Raw genomic sequence first — 20,268 nt, forward strand, 5'->3', positions numbered from 1 at the left:
TATTCTTATATTTCATACACATACATTGTAGGGCTCTTCTTCTATCGGAGATAAAAACAGTCTAAAAAAGACCACAACCATCAAGCCTTCTTAAATTTCACTTGTGTTAAAGACCACTAGCCTTGTTTTCCATCACTAGTAAACATCAACATAAATGTGGGACCCAGTGAACGAGAACTTTTTTTTTTATAATCGATGTATATATGGCAACATCCTGTCGGTTCGTTAACTTTCACGATTCAGTAAATATTCATTGCCGCTCGATTCATTCACTGTGAAGTTGGAGAGGAGTTGTTTGCTTTTAAGGCATTTTGATTCTCCAGGTAAGGACAGAAGCTTCAGTTTTACTTATTTACATTTATTGGGTAAATCTCCCTTGAACGTAAGAGCTACTGATAAACAATGGCGTTCATTAGAATGATTGCGTGAGAAAACGTACCCAAGACTCAGAAAACGTACCTGGTTACGTCTGGATACGTTTCCTCTTGGAGAAATGTACCTTTAAAAAACCATAAACAGAATTTGAAAAAGTGTTTAAAAACTATTCTAGGATGCAATAAAATAAATGATGCAATAATCATTTGTATCATATTTTGCTATTGCTCTGTATACACAATCACTAACTAATTAATTAATTAGACAATACATGTACTTGTGTTCCTCGCGCATAAGCATCGACTGATGTTTGTATGTACAAACATGTATGTTCATATCTTCCTGTCATTGTCTACATTGACTTGTTAAGTCAGACGACACGTTTCTTAATTTTCTATAACTTTTTCCAGGAATTTGTTAATGGTTTACTACTGCTTTGACAAGCTTTCTTGCAAAAAATTAGGGTACCTTGCCAGGCATTTCTGCAAAATACTAGAGTATGCATTTTCCTATATAAACTTCTTGAAAATACACTTGAATTGCTGATAAAAATAAATAAATAAATATACAGCACAGCGAAATTCACTATATTTAAACTCTATATCGACCGGGGCATGGGTTTGAACTCACAACCTCTAGAACCTATACGCTTCTGATAGTTAGCGGCCACGGTTCTAACCATTCGGCCATCTATACATATATCCATATCCAAGTAAATTTTAATCATTTAAAAAAAATCATAAAATTAATATTGTTTATTGGAACTCTTTATAACGAGGAGATACAAAAAAGATTCTCGAGGAACGTGTCGTCTGACCTTAACTGCACAATTTCTTTAAACTTTTGACTTGTATATTACTCTATGTAGTTCCTCTTAGGTGGTAAATAAAGATTGAATGAATTATTTAGCTCCAATGAATTTCGGATAAAATTGATGAAGAATAGAGACATTTATCATTAGGATTAATAAATACAGTTTAGCATTTAGATAATTGCTGTATTCATGAAATTATTCAATTACACTACATGTAAGTTTTATTTTATAATCATGCATCTATGCGGTGTGTATATAGGAATACGATGCTGTCATCGAAGGAATGCAACTTTAGTGATTTTCCTTTTCCTTATCAACAAGTTACATGTAATTACCCCCCCCCCCCCCTTCTGCAACGAATAACTTCCCTTTCTTGTATATAAATCATGCACACGCATTTCAGTCGCCCTTTTCCATTAATTCACTGCAAGAAGTAGGCTTGTGCATTATGTGATCAGAAAATTTTATGCAAAACATCAGTTTTTCAAAAAAAAAATTGTATTTGATTTCTAAATTGAAAATATATATATATATATATATATATATATATATATATATATATATATATATATATATATATATATATATATATATATATATATATATATATATATATATATATATATATATATATGTATATCTCAGCCGTGCCCATTATCGCAATAAATAATTGACAAAACCTTTTTTGTTTTCCTTGCAATCTCTGAGATAACAGCTGGTTAATTATTCTAATAAAGAATTTTAAAAAAATGAATCTTTTACATATACTCTGTCTTAAAAAAGATATTTTTTATTATTGCTGCTCGCATTTTACATTAATTTTTTTCTAAATATTCACATTTTCCAGTGTCTTTGCCTGTGGTAACACTACGTATCGATTTTGTACCAAATACATGTAGCTCATAACTTCAAGTGACGTATTGGGGCGCAAGCGGGGTTTGCTTATTTATATTTAAATATTTAATCGTACGATGGCTTAAAATTATATAAATAAAGTAATAAGGAATCATTCTTTGATTATAAGGTGATAATTTCGGTCGGGGCGTGATCAAATCTAGTATAAAGCCCTTTATTGGATTTGACCACGCCCCGACCGAAATTATCACCTCATAATACTCAAAGAATGGTTCCTAATTCCTTAATTATTATCAAACATCTAACCAATTTACAAGTTCTGTTTTTACGCTAGTTTTGTCAAGAAATTCTTGAGTTGAGTTGAGTTGAACATATTTTATTGACTAATGCCAAAAGGATTGGACACAAGTTCCAGAAACTCAAAAAAGTGGTATATCATTTCTTTTTTTAGCTCACCTGAACCGAAGTTCAAGTGAGCTTTTCTGATCACCCGTTGTCCGTTTGTCCGTCCGTCCGTCTGTAAAATTTTCACATTTTTGATATCTTCTCTAAAACTGTTTAGCCAAATTTAATCAAAGCATTCTTATGGAAAGGGGATTTTGTAAAAGCCGTGACCCCAGACCAATATTGGGACCCCAAAGGGGATTTAAAGTCTAACATAGAAATGAATGGGGAAAATGTTTAAAATTTTTCTTCTCAAGAACTACAATGCCACTGTTTGTGAGACTACTTTGCAACCATCCTCAAATTTATAAAAGCCGTGACCCTCGATCTAATACTGGAGGCCCCAGAAGGAGGTCTAAGTTTAACATAGAAATATAGAAGGAAAATGTTTTAAAATCTTCTTCTGGAGAACTACAATGCCTTAATTTGTCAGATTACTATGCAAGCATCCTTAAGTAATGTAGATTTTAAATGAAGCAGTGACCACTGGACTAATACTGGGGCCTCAAGAGGGGTTCAAAGTTTAACATAGAATTATATGGAATGTTTTTAAAAATCTTCCTCTCGAGAGGTACAATGCTACAGTTTGTGAGAATTCTATGCAAGGATCCTCAAATAGTGTAGATTCTAAATTGTTTAAGCCAACTATAAACACCAAACAAATACTAGGGGACAAGAAAGGGGTTCAAAATTTAAAACAGAAATAGCGTATGCTACGAAATAGAATATTACAAGGAACTGTTGTTCAGGTGAGCAATGTGGCCCATGGTCCTCTTGTTTCATAATAACAATAATATACAGAAAATGTAAGAATTGTTTACCGATTTCAAAACTACATGTTTGTAAGCAAAATTAAATATAAAATATAAAACTCAAAATTGTTGTTCCTTGTTTGTATATCATTCTAAACATCAAATTAGGAATTATAAAGCTTCAAATTTTTGAGCTTAAATTATGTCCAAGTCCCTTTTTTATATTCATATAGGAATTACTTTACGGTATCTATACAAAATATTATTTATACAATTCATATATAACTCTATCTTTATACATTAATGTAATAGTTCCGGATATTTGAGGTTCGGCCCGGACCGGGTTTTTCTTTTAGTTCCTTTGTTTATGTCACGTGATACAAGGGTATAAATACGACAGTGAATCAGCTGTCGGCTGCTTAGAAGATGATCAGCAGAAGAGAGAAGTTAGTGAAGTTTAATAAAAGGTATTGTGTCAATACAGAGCTTGCCCGTTCGTAAGCGTTTTTGATAGGCCATAGAGAGGTTGTCCTCTTGGTACTGTAGGTTGCAGTCATTTTGGCTTGCCAGTGTGTCACAGTAGGCTTTCCTCAGAGAGGCTAGCCATTGTTCTCTATAGTGGCTGATCAGACTGTCGTCCAGGCCGTTGTGCTCACTGTCCGTCCTGAATAAGGCAGCCTACAGTGTGCACAGTGGTTGAAGGGCTACCACATATACTGTCCGTCCTGAATAAGGCAGCCTACAGTATATGCGGTAATCTGAGGACGGTCAGTCATTTTAGCTGAGTGGTTGACCTCAGTGGATTGTCACTGTGGGTGTGTACTGTCCGACCTGAACAAGGCAGCACCAGTACATCACACACAGTGTCAATTATATATATTTATTATACCCTTGTTTTGTTTGTAAATATTCTAGATTCCCTGAAATTACTTGTTGATTATTAACCTAAGTAAGGTAAGGCTATACCAATCATTTTTGACAATCAATAGAAAATCATTATATTATAAGACTTTGTTAGTGTACACCCAAAACCCTGGAAAAGACCAGGCACGAACCCTTCCCCTGGCAGTACAAGTAGCTCGGTACGTTACAATTAAGATAGTTTTTAAAACTATTTCACATTCTGGTTATGATCTCTCTAGGGTACGTTTTCTCTTGGAAAAAAAAATCCAGAACAGCAATAATGTATCATATCTATCGAGATTCAATTTTGAAATTAACCAATCAAAACAACGGATCTGAAAGTATCCTAGTGACAAAAAAAACAACAATACCTAAACCATCACATAATGTAATACGTAAATACATGAAAATAAAAGGGCATTTACATAAATTAAATTCATTTACATACATAAAAAACATAAAATAGATAGCATTAAATATCATTTCTTGAGGCAAACAGGTTTTGGTTCCGGGTTTTTTTTTTGTTTTTTGTTTTTCATTTTTGGGGAAGGGGGGGGGGGTTGTAGAAGGGGGTTTTATAATTATTATTTTATTATTAATCATTTTGTAATTTAATTTTTTTTCGGCTTTCAATGCGTGTTTTGTCTTGTGAAAAATAGGGGACATATTCTTTTCATAAATTCCAATGTCTTTGGCGAAAGCTCTGTAAATTATGTCCCTATAAAACTTATCAAAACTGATCAAGGCATGTCAATTTCCTGGCTTCCACGTTTGTCAAATGTCATAACGACGTAATTTTGTCGCCGGCTACATTTCAATTATTTCATAGTATGTTTGCACAGTCGATTTAGTTTGGGTTTGTTTTGCTTCCTTTTTCTTGAAATTTACATCAACTACCTCAACCAATGACACTAGAGCTAATTAATTCATTTTGGTCTTGATTAACTCGTTGTGCAGTATAAGGGAGTTTTTTTAGTAATCGCATTGATAATTCGGAAAGGTAAGAGGTGAAACTTTATATTTACATTTTATGTTTAATATTTTTGTCAATTTCTTTAGAGCAACAACCACAACTTAACATGAAGCTTCCGAATATATATATATATATATATATATATATATATATATATATATATATATATATATATATATATATATATATATATATATATATATATATATATATATATATATTTATATATATATATATATGTATTCGTACTCGTAGATAACAACATAATTTTTCAAGAAAACGTATTGCTGATTGATTCCGCGTTATATAGTGTTATAGGAAAAAATGTTTATGGATGCACTAAATGATTACCATAGCCGATCAATTAGCGTGTTATAGAATGAAATCAAATCAGTGATCACCAGCTATAAAAGCCCATGACGTTCTAGGAGCTGTCACTTCGCGTGCACGTCGTGCACAATACGCTGACTGCGTGTACAGTACGTAAATCGCGTGTTATAGATAGAACTCAAATCAGTAATCACCAGCTATAAAAGCCCATGCCGTTCTATGGGCTGTCACGTCGCGTGCATGGCGTGAACAATACGCTGACTGCGTGTACAGTACTCTCTATATACGTTAGAATGTCCCAAAGGACTTGCACAATTCTTTGCAAACACAGTCGACTTCCACAAGGTCTATACTGCCATCATGTGTGTCGCTGTTGGAAACCCAATTTCGCTGCCAACGACACCCGATTTATTTTTTTACTGCGTTGTTATCCCAGCGGGGAGCACGGCGACAAACATTGCCCATGCTTAAAGTTCGTGCTGTTTCGCGTAATTTTAAACGACCCATCCGCTTCAGATAAATGACATTGCGTTTGAAATGCACGGCGCTGTAGGAGATTTTGTTGTCCATATTTCATCGTTCTGCAGATCCCGTTGACACCACCAGATTGCTCGTGGTGTCACAGCTTGATTCGACAAGTATTTTACATGCACCAGCAAGTTTTCCTAGAAAATTGAGCAGGAATAATTTGAACACAGCCTTTGTAACTGTGTCACTGCCTGTACTACGTAAACAAATCCAAGTGAAATCAAATGAAACGTGTTTATAAAAACATTATCTGTTTTTGTTTGAAAAGCATGTTCAGCATATTGCATAGGTATAACAAACTCGTTTCGAAAACACTTGGTCTTGTAAGACAAAACTTTATTTCTTCATTTGTCACAATAAAAACTATTGAAGTTTATAAGTCGACATATGGTAACAAATCGGCACTGAAAACCATTCAGTCGTAAGCTGTTGTTATTATTAGCATACAGCTGATGTCTATTGTATAGATAGATCAATTGTAAAAACTCGTCGAATTTTAAATACATGTGTACGCATTCCTTGAACTTTTTAAATACTCCCTTCAAATTTTGTGTCGAGTTGTGATCAATAAATTACGTAAACGTATACTTTTCTCATAAACGTTTTTTTTAATACCACACGCAACACGTTGAATAGAGAGTAAAATTCTTTTGACCTGTCTGTAAGTTAATCTGTCCGGTTTTGTTTTGGGGGTTTTTCAACACAGTTTCTTTTTGGTCACTGAACTGATTTTCAAGAATATTGCAGATAATGAGTACATATTATATATGTAGAGATCATTAAGCATATTCTTTGAAAGAACCGATTTAATGATCATAGTAATTAGACTCGTGCCTCTATTGAACTTTTTTGGGCATACATGCATATATAAATAGTGCCTGTTTGGGAGGGTAACAGTTGAAATTGACACCCCGAGAAAACCATTGTCAACCGACGCGAAGCGGAGGTTGACAATGGTTTTCGAGGGGTGTCAATTTCAACTGTTATCCTCCCAAACAGGCACTATTTATTTTGTTATACTGAATGTCTTTTTTAAAAATTTTAAGAAAATTTTACTGCTTTTATATAGGAATAACGTGAATTCTACAGCGAACCGTACGCGCATAATTTTCGCGCATGTAACATTTTTTAATGTTACCCGTTGCCAAGTGCGTTGCTAACGCTGAGGGTAATAGTAAATATTATTAACTGCGTCTTAACCAATCAGATTTCAGTATTTAACATGAAAGTATAACAAAATTGATTATTCCACTGAAACAGACCGCTGACCTCGCTTTCACAAACATTGCATGCACCATTCCGAGAGGCTTATTCACACTTTCGTCCTGTAAATGCTCACTCATGCCTCTATTAAAACCGTTACAACATGCTTTCATAGCATGTTCGTTGATTTCAGACCCCCATTATCGAAATGGTGTCGATCGCGCATTAATTGGTTAATTGAGATTAATAAATATTGAAAACGAGAAAAGATCAATGAGATGGTTCATGGTTGGTAGGCCTATGCAAGCGCACCGTAAGTTTCCTGCTTCCTTAATAAAGTCCGGTGAGTCTTAATGAAGACATTATGCGACTACAGTAACATATTGTAGTGAAATGTACATTATTATGTAACTACTTGTTATGTAAATGACCTCTGACCCTGGTCCACTGCCCACCCCAATACCTGGAGCTCCAGAGTAGTCAGTTCAGTTCCGCCCGCCTATCCGTAAACACCTATCTTGTTGTATTGTCTGATATCCATGTCCATGTCCATTGTTTGTTCGCCATAAGGTAAGGCTTATTGCCTATGCACATGTAATGAGTAATATGTTTACATGATATCGGTTTCACGACAATTGGCGTCGCCGGTAGGATACCCTACCCGGCATTTCGCGTTACCGGTACATGTGTAAATTTATATTTTTGGAATATTTGCAAGCAATGAATGGTACATTACTTGTTCATATGTTGGAAGTTTCGTATTGAGCGTGTGTATTATACAAACGTGTATAACGATAGTCCTATTATTGAGCGAGTGCTGCATCATTTTGTTGGAAATGTCGTGTTGAGTATTTGTTCTTTACGAACGTGTATGTGCGATAACTCCGATATTACTGTTGAGCGTAGTGTTGAGCGTTTAATTTATATTAAAGCGTGCATACACGAGTGTCGATAGTTTTTTCTTTTCATATTTTTTGTCAAGTGTCGCGAGACAACTGGTATTTCGTATGCATTGACCAAACTTGTGTGTTGAATACTTTCACGTCGTCGTGTCCAGCACGAGATTCATGCGTGCATGTATTGTCTATCAAGTTATTTTTTCACATTTGCTATTTTTTGAGTTTATTTTGTATGTCACGTACATTATCGTCTCAATAGACGTGCTGTGCGATATTTTGTAGTATTTTTGCTATACTGTACTGTTGACTGTCACTCGTGTTTCTGTAAACACGTGGGTGATAACGTCTGCACAAGTGTACAATATTTCGTATTTATCCTTGTATTTTTCATATTTTGCCAGTTTATTGTCACTCTCTAGCGTTTACCATAGCGTTGGGATGATTTTGTGTTAGTATATTGCATAAGATAATTTTTTTGTATTTTGACATTTGTTTACGTGTACTTGTCGTCTGGTCGGTCGCAATTACTTCCACGTGATTTTTTGGCGCCAATGCGACAGTGACATTTTTGCGCCTAGATAGGTTTATTTCCTGTGACGTAACAACTACTTTCGTTTTCAATTAAGCATTTCCTGAAAATCGTTTTGTTTGTTTACAATTTTTAAAATATTAGATAAGCATAACAGTTAATCATTCCAAGCTTTCCTAAACATTTTGGTTTAAGTTATTTTTAGTTACAGCAGTATTTAGATACTTTGTGTAAGGTATACAATAATTAAATTTGTCTTGCTATTTGAAATTTTTTTTCGGTGTTTACAATATCCAGTTGATATTGTGTTCTATATATAAGTTGTAGGAACTTGTAGTATTTTTGAATAACTTATTAAGTTTTTTCTGTAGTGTTAATTTAGTCACTGCTTATCAGTTAGCAATTAAATTAATAACTTCATTCAATTAACTACTGGTAAACATATATTTTTTTATTTTATTTTTTGTGGTGTTAGTTTGCATTTTTTTTAGGAAGTCATAAAAAATATTTACAAATTACACTCAGTGTTCTGTTGATATTTTTCAACATTTATTATTATTTTTCTGAATTTTTGAACTTCTGAGAAATTTTTCAGAACATTAAGGTTGATTTTTTTTTCTCTCAAACAATTTAGTTTACTATCTGAAACAATTAAGTTTTTTTTTAGGAGTTTGAATAATTTAAGCTTTTTGAATTAAAGTTTGGGTTATTCTTTTGTCGTCATCAGTTCAAGCATTTGAATTAGAGTATAATTTTAGCCGGTGTCACAAGCAGTTTAACAATCATGAAGCAATTTAACATCAATAATTGCTCAGTTAAAATAAATTTGTAAATGTACAGTGTAACCACAATCAATATGGAACCAACTCCAGTAATCAGTGAAACTATTAGTGAGGGGGTGAGTGTGCACATAGTGTATATCCATTAGTAGGTCCCATCATGTCAAATGGTCATGTAATCCAGCAGACAGGCATGTTGCCATGTGGGGTCCCGCCAGGTTTCTACCCACCATACAATAGTGTTCCTGTTCCATACGCTCTACCATATGCAGATCCATACAAAACTTATATGCCATGGGGAATGATGCCTCAGTATCCCTGTTACCCATACCCAATGATGAGTTATGGTATGAATTGTACACCATGCGGTCCACCATTGCAGTATCCTCCACACATGATGCCCCAGTATGGTGTTGCCCCAGCACAACCAATGGCACAACAACCAACACAAGATGGTGCATCTAGCCAGATACAGTATGGGTTACAGCACCAGGTCAATGTTGCTCAACTACAGGATGGTAGTTTACCACCTACAGCTGTAGTCAACTTTGAACCTGATACAGAGGATACACAATATGGAGGCAGTACGGCTCAGCTACAAAGTAGTGATACACTGCTAATAGCTAAAGCTGAAACTGAATCCATACAGTGTAATGTTGAAGGGATGTCAGCAGTTACAGAGTCCATTACAAAAACATTCCCTAACTCTGAAACAGTCCAGGCAATAGACGGTTCAATGTCGAATGTCCAGGGTTCTGTTCAGAATTATGGATCTTCAGCACTTGGCACAAGTAATGTCACAGCTCAGGCATCAAGAGGTTTTGAACCATCCAATGTCAAGAGTTCTGTGCATGACTTTGCTATTGCCAGTAACAGAACTCATGCACATTCAGAACATAACATGTCACAACTATGTAATGATGTGTATGAGTCAAACCACGAGACCCTGCAACAGACACAGTCACATCTGAATGCACCATTCTGCAACAGGTACAAGACCCACCCAATGTAACCCATGAGTCATCACTGCATCAATGGAATCCAGGTGACTTTGACACAGATCTGCATGATGGAGAGAGAAAAGAGATGTCTGGTGGCTCTGATGGAGAAAAAGCCACCACAATAGAACAGAGCGGAGCCAGCCACAGACAATCTACACCATTACGATGATGAAGTTCTTCAGCGCCCGTCCACAATGGAGAACCACATTGGATCTCTGAGGACAGACATGCAAACCGTCATCAGGAGAATGTAGGCTCTTGAGCCTGATCTGTTCTTATCCTGTTATCCAGATGTTTAATGAAAATACTTCCCCTGTCCAATACAACACAATTTATAGAAATGAAGATCATTTTCGAAAGTTAAGATATGGTGGTGTTCTTGTTGTAGCGATAATTGATATACTCGTATGTATCGCAACTCAAGTGACCATTATATCTATAGCGCATTCGTTATGATCATTTATACGGAGCAGATATTCTTCATACAGTGTGCTCCGACTTCTATTTTACATGGACAGGGAGGTAATACAAAGGATACAACCGCTAGCGACTTGTTTGTGAACAATACAGTTAGGGATTTACAATCATTCAGTGCTTGTTGATTTTATGATATGTCATGATAATTTATTATGTATCTTTAGTTAAAATCATAATAGCATATAGAACCTAGACCTTTAGAGTTAAATTTAGAGTTAAATAGTATGTACACTGATAAGAGTTTCAATATATTTCATATGTACTACTCATTCATTTAGGGGGGTCCTGTTCTCATTGTCCATTCATTATTATTTTTCTACATTTGTCTCTAGTTCATTATTTAGTATATATCTACTATGCCACACTACAGGAGATATCAACCAGCTCCGAACTATTCATCTCTACGCCAGGAGAGAGGAGAGCACTACCTTTACTATGTTAGAAGAAGCTCCTCCTCAAGAAGACTTATCGAGCCTACTCGTCTCGTTTACGACTTGGTCTTGTTGAGTGATGGAACTTCTCACAGTGATATTTGTGATGCTATCCTGGATCAATACAGCTTAGCACGAGATGAATATGACATTTGCTGGATTGAGAAGATTAGGAATGAAGCGCGTACCATTCTGTGCACTGAAAGATGGGTTGAGGACAATCTTCCATCACTTATCCGAAGCTGCTCCAATCCAAGAAAAAGAACGCGTTCTACTGCAACAGCTGCTTCATCGTCACTATCCGGTATGTGGGTAGATATTCGTCTCCGAAACAATCCCAACCTGGATGTTGTGCGTGAAAATGCAGTAGAAGGTCCGCTTTCTTACACCGAGGAGTCTGTGATGAAGATTGCTAACACTGACTGTTCCGTCTCCATTGATCATGTAGTAGCAAGGTCACCCGCAACTCGTGTACCGATGGAGCCAACGCCTTTAGTGAAGGAAGTTCTTACAGGGGAGGACGAGTGTGTTGGGAAAAGGGAGTCTTCACATGCAGGTGTATCAAAGAAGCGAAGATTACCCCTGCGACATGTCCAGCAGAATGACTATTCCGAGACTGCTGACAAGCGTGCTCGTTTTTCCCCTGAAATTTAGCTGACAGTCGTGAGGCCTCGTGTGAACTTTCAGTGGTGCCCATTTTGCTGGCTGCAATGTTATAAACAGAAAGATCAAGCGTCATGTTCAACAGTCCCACCTTCCTAGGATATTCAGTGATGTGATGTGAAACCGATTCTCAGTTATGCAAACTACAGTTCACAGCCCTGGAGTCTTTGGTTAGGATCGTTGTTGGACATGATGCTAGTGTGTTCACAGCAGTAGATTACGTCAACATGACACATCAGATTCCTCAGGAAACTACTCTTCATCCGGATACAGTCGCGTGTATAAGGAGATTATATGACTATCAGAACTGGGAAAAACCTTCAGAAGGTTTTACTGTTGCTCCAGTTAACTCACCGGCTGTATTAATTCACTGGAGATGTTTAGTAGTATTGATGTCAGCTTTGCAACCTGAGCAGCGTGAACAATCCCGCGTGCATGGGCGTGTTACAGGTGACAGTCATTCGGTGTCTGATGTGAAAGGTGCACGGATACAGGTGTCAACCGTGGATTCATCTACGGAGGAAGAGCTCATTTGTATAGATGCGAGTTATGACTCTGATGTAAAATCTTCAACAGAAACAGTCTGGGATTATGTGCCATATGACAGAGATGCCAGTGAATCTATACAACATGAAGCATTCGATACCATTTTCACCTTGACCGTACGTGTAATCGTATATGGAGAAGGTCGTCTGGAAAGTCGGTAGAGAATGTACTTAGACATACTGAATCAGGAATTGGCCGTCCTCGACTGGATGTGAAGGTCACCGGCGGTGTGATTGTTTATAGTGAACCCGCTTCCCATCCAGAGACAGTTTTGGTTAGTCCCTGGGGAGTTGCTGTGGGTGTGCATCCTAAACATTTCCAGGATTTGACTTCTAGAACTTTGCTCCATATGAAAGATCTGCTGTGTTCCCCGTACGTCGTTGCACTTTGAGAAGTTGGTCTTGACCGTACTGTTCCCGTCAAACTCTGGAGACGCCAAGAAGAAGCTTTCCGGCAGGTGTTTACCATTATTCGCAAGGACAAATTTTTGGTGCTCTGCCTGCGTGGGATATCTTCAGATAGGATTGGAATGGATGTTCACTCCCGATGTATACATATACTTCAGAGGATGTGTGATCCGGACCAGCCTATTCACCTTCATTGTTTCACGGGAGATCAGGAACTTGTTACGCTGTGGATGGACTATTTCTCTAACGTGTACTTTGGCTTTACAGGTGCTATGGAAAGTTTTAGTGTGGACCAGATTTCCGGCCTAAGAACAGTCCCTATGAATCGTATTCTCCTCGAGACTGTTCACCCTACATGAAACCCGGTGGAGGAGATAAAAACACCCCTGCGTTCATAGGAGACGTCGCCTCTCAAGTTGCGTCCAGACTGCAAGTAACTATACAGTACCTGTTGCGTGAAACAGTAAGGAATGGTCGCCGCCTTTACAAGATGAAGCCATCAACTTAATAGTCCCTGCAGAATGAACGGTCTGGAATTAAGTTACCTGCCACATTCATGTTGTAGGATACTCTGTGACATAAGTTATCTTGTATAGTATCTTCCTGCAGAATTTAATGTCTGGTGTTCAGTAACCGACTAAATTCGTGTTGTAGATTATTAATCTTATTAGTAGATTATTCTCTGTATGTAAAGTGTGTGGTCTTATTGGTAGATGCTTTTAGATAATGTATATATATATACATCCCTGGTGCATTTTTAGGGATGCATTGTATTTTTTATAGGTTTATCTTAGTAGTCTGATCTAATTGTACATTTCTCTATTGTTAAAGGCCCTTTTAATATAAAATGGGGAGGTATGTAGTGAAATGTTCATTATTATGTAACTACTTGTTATGCAAATGACCTCTGACCCTGGTCCACTCTGGAGCTCCATAGAAGTCAGTTCAGTTCCGCCCACCTATCCGTAAACACCTATCTTGTTGTATTGTCTGATGTCCATGTCCATTTCCATTGTTTGTTCGTCATAAGGTAAGGCTTATTGCCTTATGCACATGTACTGAGTAATATGTTTACATAATATCGATTTCACGACAATATCATCTCCATCTGTATTTGGCGATGGTTTTTAATTTCCCAAGGTTATGCAATTTTCTTCAGGTCGAATGGCAGAATTTTGCGCCAGGTACGGTATTATTTGGTCCTCCACACTTTGGCTGTTGTTGTGGTTCCACTCTAAGGCATGGTTTTTGATGTTTGTATTAACTTTGCTTCCCTTAGAGTGTGTCCCATTCAGTTCCATTTGAGTGTTGTATTCTGTCACCTAATCTAAGGGCGTTTCTAAGGCACTTATTTTATTGTTTCATGGATGTTGATGTTGATGTTTCTCTCTAAGTTTCAGACTCACACATGAGTACTGACTCCGTGTTTTAGTTATATTATCTGAGTTTAGTTCTTGTACTTACTGTCAGCTCTACACACTGGTCCTACCATGGCAAAAGCTTTCTGAGTCTTTCTTTTCCTTGTCCTGATGTCTTCATTAGTGCCCGTCGATATCCTTACAAAACTTTCGAAGAAGGTAAAATCTTCAAAGTTCTCTTCTTTGGTGTTGCTGATCTTGATGCTGTCAGTTTGATTTGGGTTGGTTCGCATCGGTGTAGGGACCAGTTTTCTTGGCTGTTGTTTCTAGAAACAAAGTTCCACCAATAATCTTGCCCTTAACTGCACAAAAGTACCAAAAGCTCTCAATTTTTTTTTATAATAGCTCTAATTCCATGGGGTCCCATTTTATTCTCTCTTTCCAAACTCTCTCACCAAACTTTGGCATTCATGTCTCCCCATTATCAAAAGGATGTCAAAGTTTGGCACAGTGTTGACAAATGCCTGTAATAAGAAATAAGAAGTAGAAATCATGCTTCGTTGTTTTGTCGGGACGTATACATACGTGAATGAGGGTTGTTTTCTTGAACTCTAGGTTCTTAAACCTCACCGAAATGATCCTTTGTGACACAGAGCTCCATTCCAATAGGACTCTAGCAGATTTCTTAGAAAGCATATACAGTGAGGCCTCAGATATCCGGACGCCAGATAACCGGACGCTTCAGTTTACGGACGATTTTATTTGGGAACAGATTTTTTATACGTTATTTTGTCTCATTTATCCGGAATTTCGCGTTCCGGATCCGGACGGTCTGTTTTTACCACAAAACACTAATTTACTACTAATCTTGCTTCATATAACCAGCTTAGAAATGTACCAGCTTCTGAGAGAACATAAGGAGTTAGATAAACGTGCTTGATAGCTTGTGATAAAATAAAATCATGACGCTTTCGTGAGGCGAAATGTTAATCCTCCCGACCCTAGTCTAAAATTTTGATATTTTCTTAAAGCTGCTTGGTCCGATTTTTTTTTATTACAGTATCAAAATTTTCCCCATACAAATCATTTATCTTAGAAAGTTATGGACTTTCTCCTATTTACACCAGCAGAACCAGTCTCCTTTCAATGTTAGAAATATTGAAAGTAAATAAAAATAATTTCTTTTTGGGCAAACGAAAAAACAAACCAAAATGCATCACGGGAATGTTTATAAAAAGAAACCGGTTTGTTTCGTCCCCCGAATGATTGGGGTTATTCAACCCGCATGCTATTCATCGATTGTAAAGAAAGCAAACTTCAGAAATATTAGCGAACAAAACGTACAAATGTTTATTTGTAATTTGTCTGATCATTTCGACCTTTATCTAAAGCGATGTCAAAGTCGTAATACAACCATACCCGTCTCGTCGTCAGGGGTGAAATTTAACATGAGGCGAAATAACGCGGTACCCTTTTATGTCGTTTGTTTTGTAAGCAAATTTTGTACGTATTTTCCTTCATTGAAATATGGCTTAATTGACTGGGAAAACTACTGCAATGTCTATCATTATACATATACTTAGCATAACCATCGTTTAAAAGCGTGCATTAAATTTGATATAAAATCGGACCAAGCAGCTTTAACTTAATCCCCCGGCAAATTAAAATATTGCTGGACAATAAATGTTTAAACTTATCCTAAAATTATCTTAGCTTTATGTGCATGTGAATATTTATTTTTATGAAATGCCATTACGTGTTATCTTCTTTTTACCGCGAAAATGCGGTGCCTGTTGTTGTTTTTCATTCGTTTCGGATTCTTTATTACAATTAACATTTACATTACAATTAACAAAAATATATCAAATGCAAGATATGTTCGAGAATGTTGGGTAGTTTTTTAATTTAAAGGTGAAATCTATACTGCAACTCATAGTGCCCCAAAATGAAATCATGTATTCATAACAATATAAGATGAAGCTTGCTAACCGCTTTCCAGTACTTTTCAGTACTTTGATTCCTGAATAGAAATACAATCGATTTTCTTTTATTTAATTGGCCCATCCATACATGTTTTTTTTAAAAAGATTTGAAAGAACATATTTTTTATATCTAGAAAACTTTAACATATCTACCAACTGCTATATATTCCTTAGAAGAGAAATCTTTCCTCTGACAAAAATTCATGATTTTTTCAAATCTTATTTATCATAAAAGTCTAAGTCACATGCAGACTTAGCATATTAGCAAGTTTTTGCAGCAAAATAATTTTTTTTAAAATACAGCCCATATTGCTTTAAAAAGATATATGATCCATGAATCAGTGTATTAAATGTTCAAAAGTACACTTGGAAAAGTACAATGTATCTGCCATAAAATCAAAACCTAGTTGAAAAAAATTGATATGGACTAAGATTTTAAAAGTAGAAACAAGTTTCGCTCCATCCGCAAATGAGGTTCCTACAAAAAAGGTTAAAATCCTATTGGTACACGCAAGCACTAATATACACTGTTTTCATATTGACGTTTTTTGTCATCTCTTTTTATGTATCCCATTAAACTAATGTGAATCTAGTTCACGCTTCGTGATTGATAAAGTCTGACTGAAGTTATTTTCTTCCTGTTGGGAGCACTTAAGGACGTCATTTTTTTTATACTCAGTTTTCTTTTTATAGCACTGTAAAATGTAAAGATGAAATGATAATCGCGTTAAATAACTCCCTAAAACGTTGCTGGACCCACTAGAATTGTGGGATTGCGTCTTTTATATGATTTTTTTCGAAAATAATTTTTTCCATAACAGCTGTTTTCGGGGCGACAATATTTTTTCATTATTATGTTTTCAGATGACGGTCAACCAGGTACTTGCTCTACTGGCGGCTCTGACCCTAGTTTTCACTTTTGCGGATTTCTTGATAAATCGGAATTGTTTCACAGATCTAAAAATGAATGTAAAATTGGAAAGACACTTATACTTAGAAAACTTGGAGATTCCAGGGAGTTTATTTCGTCAAAACCAAATGGCTGGAAATCCGTCAATGCCTGTATATCAGTGGAATGGAACATTTTCAGAAAGTGATGTTTGTAATCATCCTGAGGCAATAAATCACAACCGTTTGTATTTTCATGGATATTATCCGATGTTTCTTTATTCTAAATTTCAGGATCGTTTAGTGTCAGGGTTAATCATAAATACAGGTGAATGGAAACCCATCTTAAGTAAAGCCATTTTAGATGTTTTGGCACGAAACCATGATATGCTATTTATCGATATCGGTGGAGGACTTGGAATGCTTTCATTGGATGTGAGAAAAAAAGGTTTCGATGTGCTCCTTGTGGATCCTAGCGTTTCTAATGTCCAGCGATTCTGTGCTTCCGTCAAATTAAATGGCGTTTTAGATTCCGTTTCCATCGTGTTAAACCCTCTTTCATCCCGTCATGAACACGTTCAGATGGTGGCTGAGGATGACAGGATAAGTGAATGGTTTGTTGCTGATAACAATCCGCTAAAAGTAGCCCAGACAAATAGTTCACGCTACATAACGAAAGACAATGTTAAAGCTGCTACACTGGATGATCTCTTGTACTTACCAGAGCTGAAATCCGACAGGGACTTGGTGCTACATCTAGATACTGCTGGATATGATATACGCATTCTCAGAGGAGGAGAATCTTTCTTTGAAATAAAAAGAATTAAAGCAATCTTCATGGACTGGACATACAACAGTGATTCTGAATACAGTGGAGATATTATCAAATTTATGATGGTTAGAGAATTTAGACCATTTGATTTAAACTTTCAAATATCTCTCGTTGAGAAACCACAATCCCAGTGGCCAGATACATTAGTTTGGATGCATGGAAGTTACAAAATGTAAATTACACAATAAATGTACAAAATGTTGAGAGTGCTATAATTATGATCTCTAAAATACTGCTTACGGTTATATCATATACAATATTATATACAATTAATATGTATTTCAAATCAGAAATATCACCAAAGTTGAAACTTTCACAGTCCAAATTAAAATCAAATTTATAAATAAATATCAGAGCTTGAGACGTAGATTTTATAATATCATATACTGTATAACAGTTCATATATATCGCAGTATCTCATAACAAAAATATAAGGCAATTAATGCATTGTTAATTTAAACATTACACAACGTTACACAATTACGATTGTAATTTATGGAAAATTGAGAATTCATTAAAATGACGTAATGTCACATTCTCGTTGCACTTGTGACATATGAAGCAGTAGATTTCAGCTAGATCATCCAGGCTAAAAATGGGGGGAGGGGATCAACAAATCATATCCACATAATTTTTACTGTGAATTGGAGATTGGTATAATGAGAATTTGTTACAAATGTTATACACGACAGAAAGACATTCAAATGCAAAAATATTGAATGTATTGAAAGCTATACCTTATATAGAAATTTATGACGTTCAATTATAAAACGATATAGAATATAAAACCCAACTTGTTCTACTATCTTTATGCAATCACATTTCTTTTGCTTAAATGACCGGCTGTGCATTTGTACATATGTTAGACATTGCAAATCAATAAAAGCTAACTTTTATGGTATATAAAGTATTTTGATATTTTGAAAGCCTTTTTGATATAATATTCTCTCTTAATTAAATAGCTTACAGCAGCTTGCATTTTGTCAGATGGAATGGCACAGGATTAGATCAGATGATCATATCTTTGGCTATATTTGTCGCTATATTTTGCCTTTGGTAAACAATATTAGAAATTTGACAAAGTTTGACATGTTTGATCTAGTCAATAATAGAAACTGGATTTGACTCATAATGTATAGGAAACATTATTTCAGAAGCATATACATACAACTAACAGTATGCTTTTATCCTGTTAAATATCCTCAGGCTAGTCAATGTTCTGTTTTAATAAGATTTTTTTTTTTTACTTTTTAGGTTAACGTTTGTATTGAACACAAAAACAGTATCTAGCGTTTGTCATATTTAAATTTGCTTGAAACAGTGTATTTTTGTTTACCAGCACATAATATCGATACAAAAACATCTGGTCTGATTTTTGTTTAAATTAAATAAGAGCTGTAAGTTCTGTCTTCCGCTTCTTACTCGCCGACTGACACTTATTGTTTTGTTGATTGTTTGAAATGTCTTAAGATAAAGCATTACCAACATCAAAAATGGGAAGGAAAAAATCACATTTTTAGCTAATTCATGCCCATGCCCATTTTACAAGTTCTCTCTCCAGCACCAATTAATTTAATTGTAGATTTTGTCTGAAAGTAGAAAAATGAATTATCGATATGCATCATGTGCAAAGTCGGCGATGATATTGTAAAATAAGTCTGAAAAAGAGATAATCTTTTAGCGAACATAATGAACTTTCCAAAACTTTCTGCAAAACATTATATATTCAAATGACACAAAAGAAGTAAACCCGAATCGATGCATTCGACTATGTAATTACATGAATCAACCAAGCATCAAAGGAAAACCTACAATTACAATGAATAATTTGTCATTTCATCAAAACAGTTGATGAACTGGTGATAGGATAGAGGACTTCATGGTAAAGTTGACGTCGTAACAACCTAGATACGGTTTATTCGGTTGAAGAAACCGTATCCTGGTTGTTACATGTTGGTTGTCAACTTTACCATGGCCGCCTATAGACTAACACCAGCTCATCGAGGTAAAAAATTTCTATCATGGTATATATAGCGAACCAATTGCAATTAGTGTAATTGATGGCCATTGTTTTATTTACCGTAACAATAAATAAATAAAATGATACCAATATCAAGAAATGTTTCTTCATAATCTTTAAAGTTCTACTGGTTTTTTAGTGGCGGTAATTTGTGTGCAAATCATATTTATTGCATCGATATAACACACACAAAAATCGCCCGTCAGAACTTCATTTACTCGGTACACATCATTTTTCAGAAGAAGAAGAAGAAGAATCTGAATTCAAACGTACTTTTAA

At 35.7% G+C, this 20,268-nt stretch overlaps 1 protein-coding gene and 1 pseudogene across 2 annotated transcripts; both read left to right on the forward strand.

Annotated features, from left to right (window-relative positions):
• Positions 1-204: 204 nt before the first annotated feature.
• On the forward strand, positions 205-20,063 carry LOC128177109 (uncharacterized). 2 transcript variants are annotated; one of them, XM_052843661.1, is made up of 2 exons: positions 205-323; positions 17,114-20,063. In XM_052843661.1, exon 2 carries the CDS (start codon positions 17,114-17,116, stop codon positions 18,143-18,145), a length of 1,032 nt encoding a protein of 343 aa, XP_052699621.1. In that variant the 5' UTR covers positions 205-323; the 3' UTR covers positions 18,146-20,063. The 2 variants fall into 2 exon arrangements, with proteins under 2 accessions (XP_052699621.1, XP_052699622.1); XM_052843662.1 differs by lacking the exon at positions 205-323 and adding an exon at positions 13,833-13,939.
• Positions 12,171-13,417, forward strand: LOC128176851 (3'-5' ssDNA/RNA exonuclease TatD-like; annotated as a pseudogene).
• Positions 20,064-20,268: the final 205 nt, after the last annotated feature.

Source organism: Crassostrea angulata, chromosome 3, assembly GCF_025612915.1.
Source record: "Crassostrea angulata isolate pt1a10 chromosome 3, ASM2561291v2, whole genome shotgun sequence".
NCBI classification, from domain to species: Eukaryota; Metazoa; Mollusca; class Bivalvia; order Ostreida; family Ostreidae; genus Magallana; species Magallana angulata.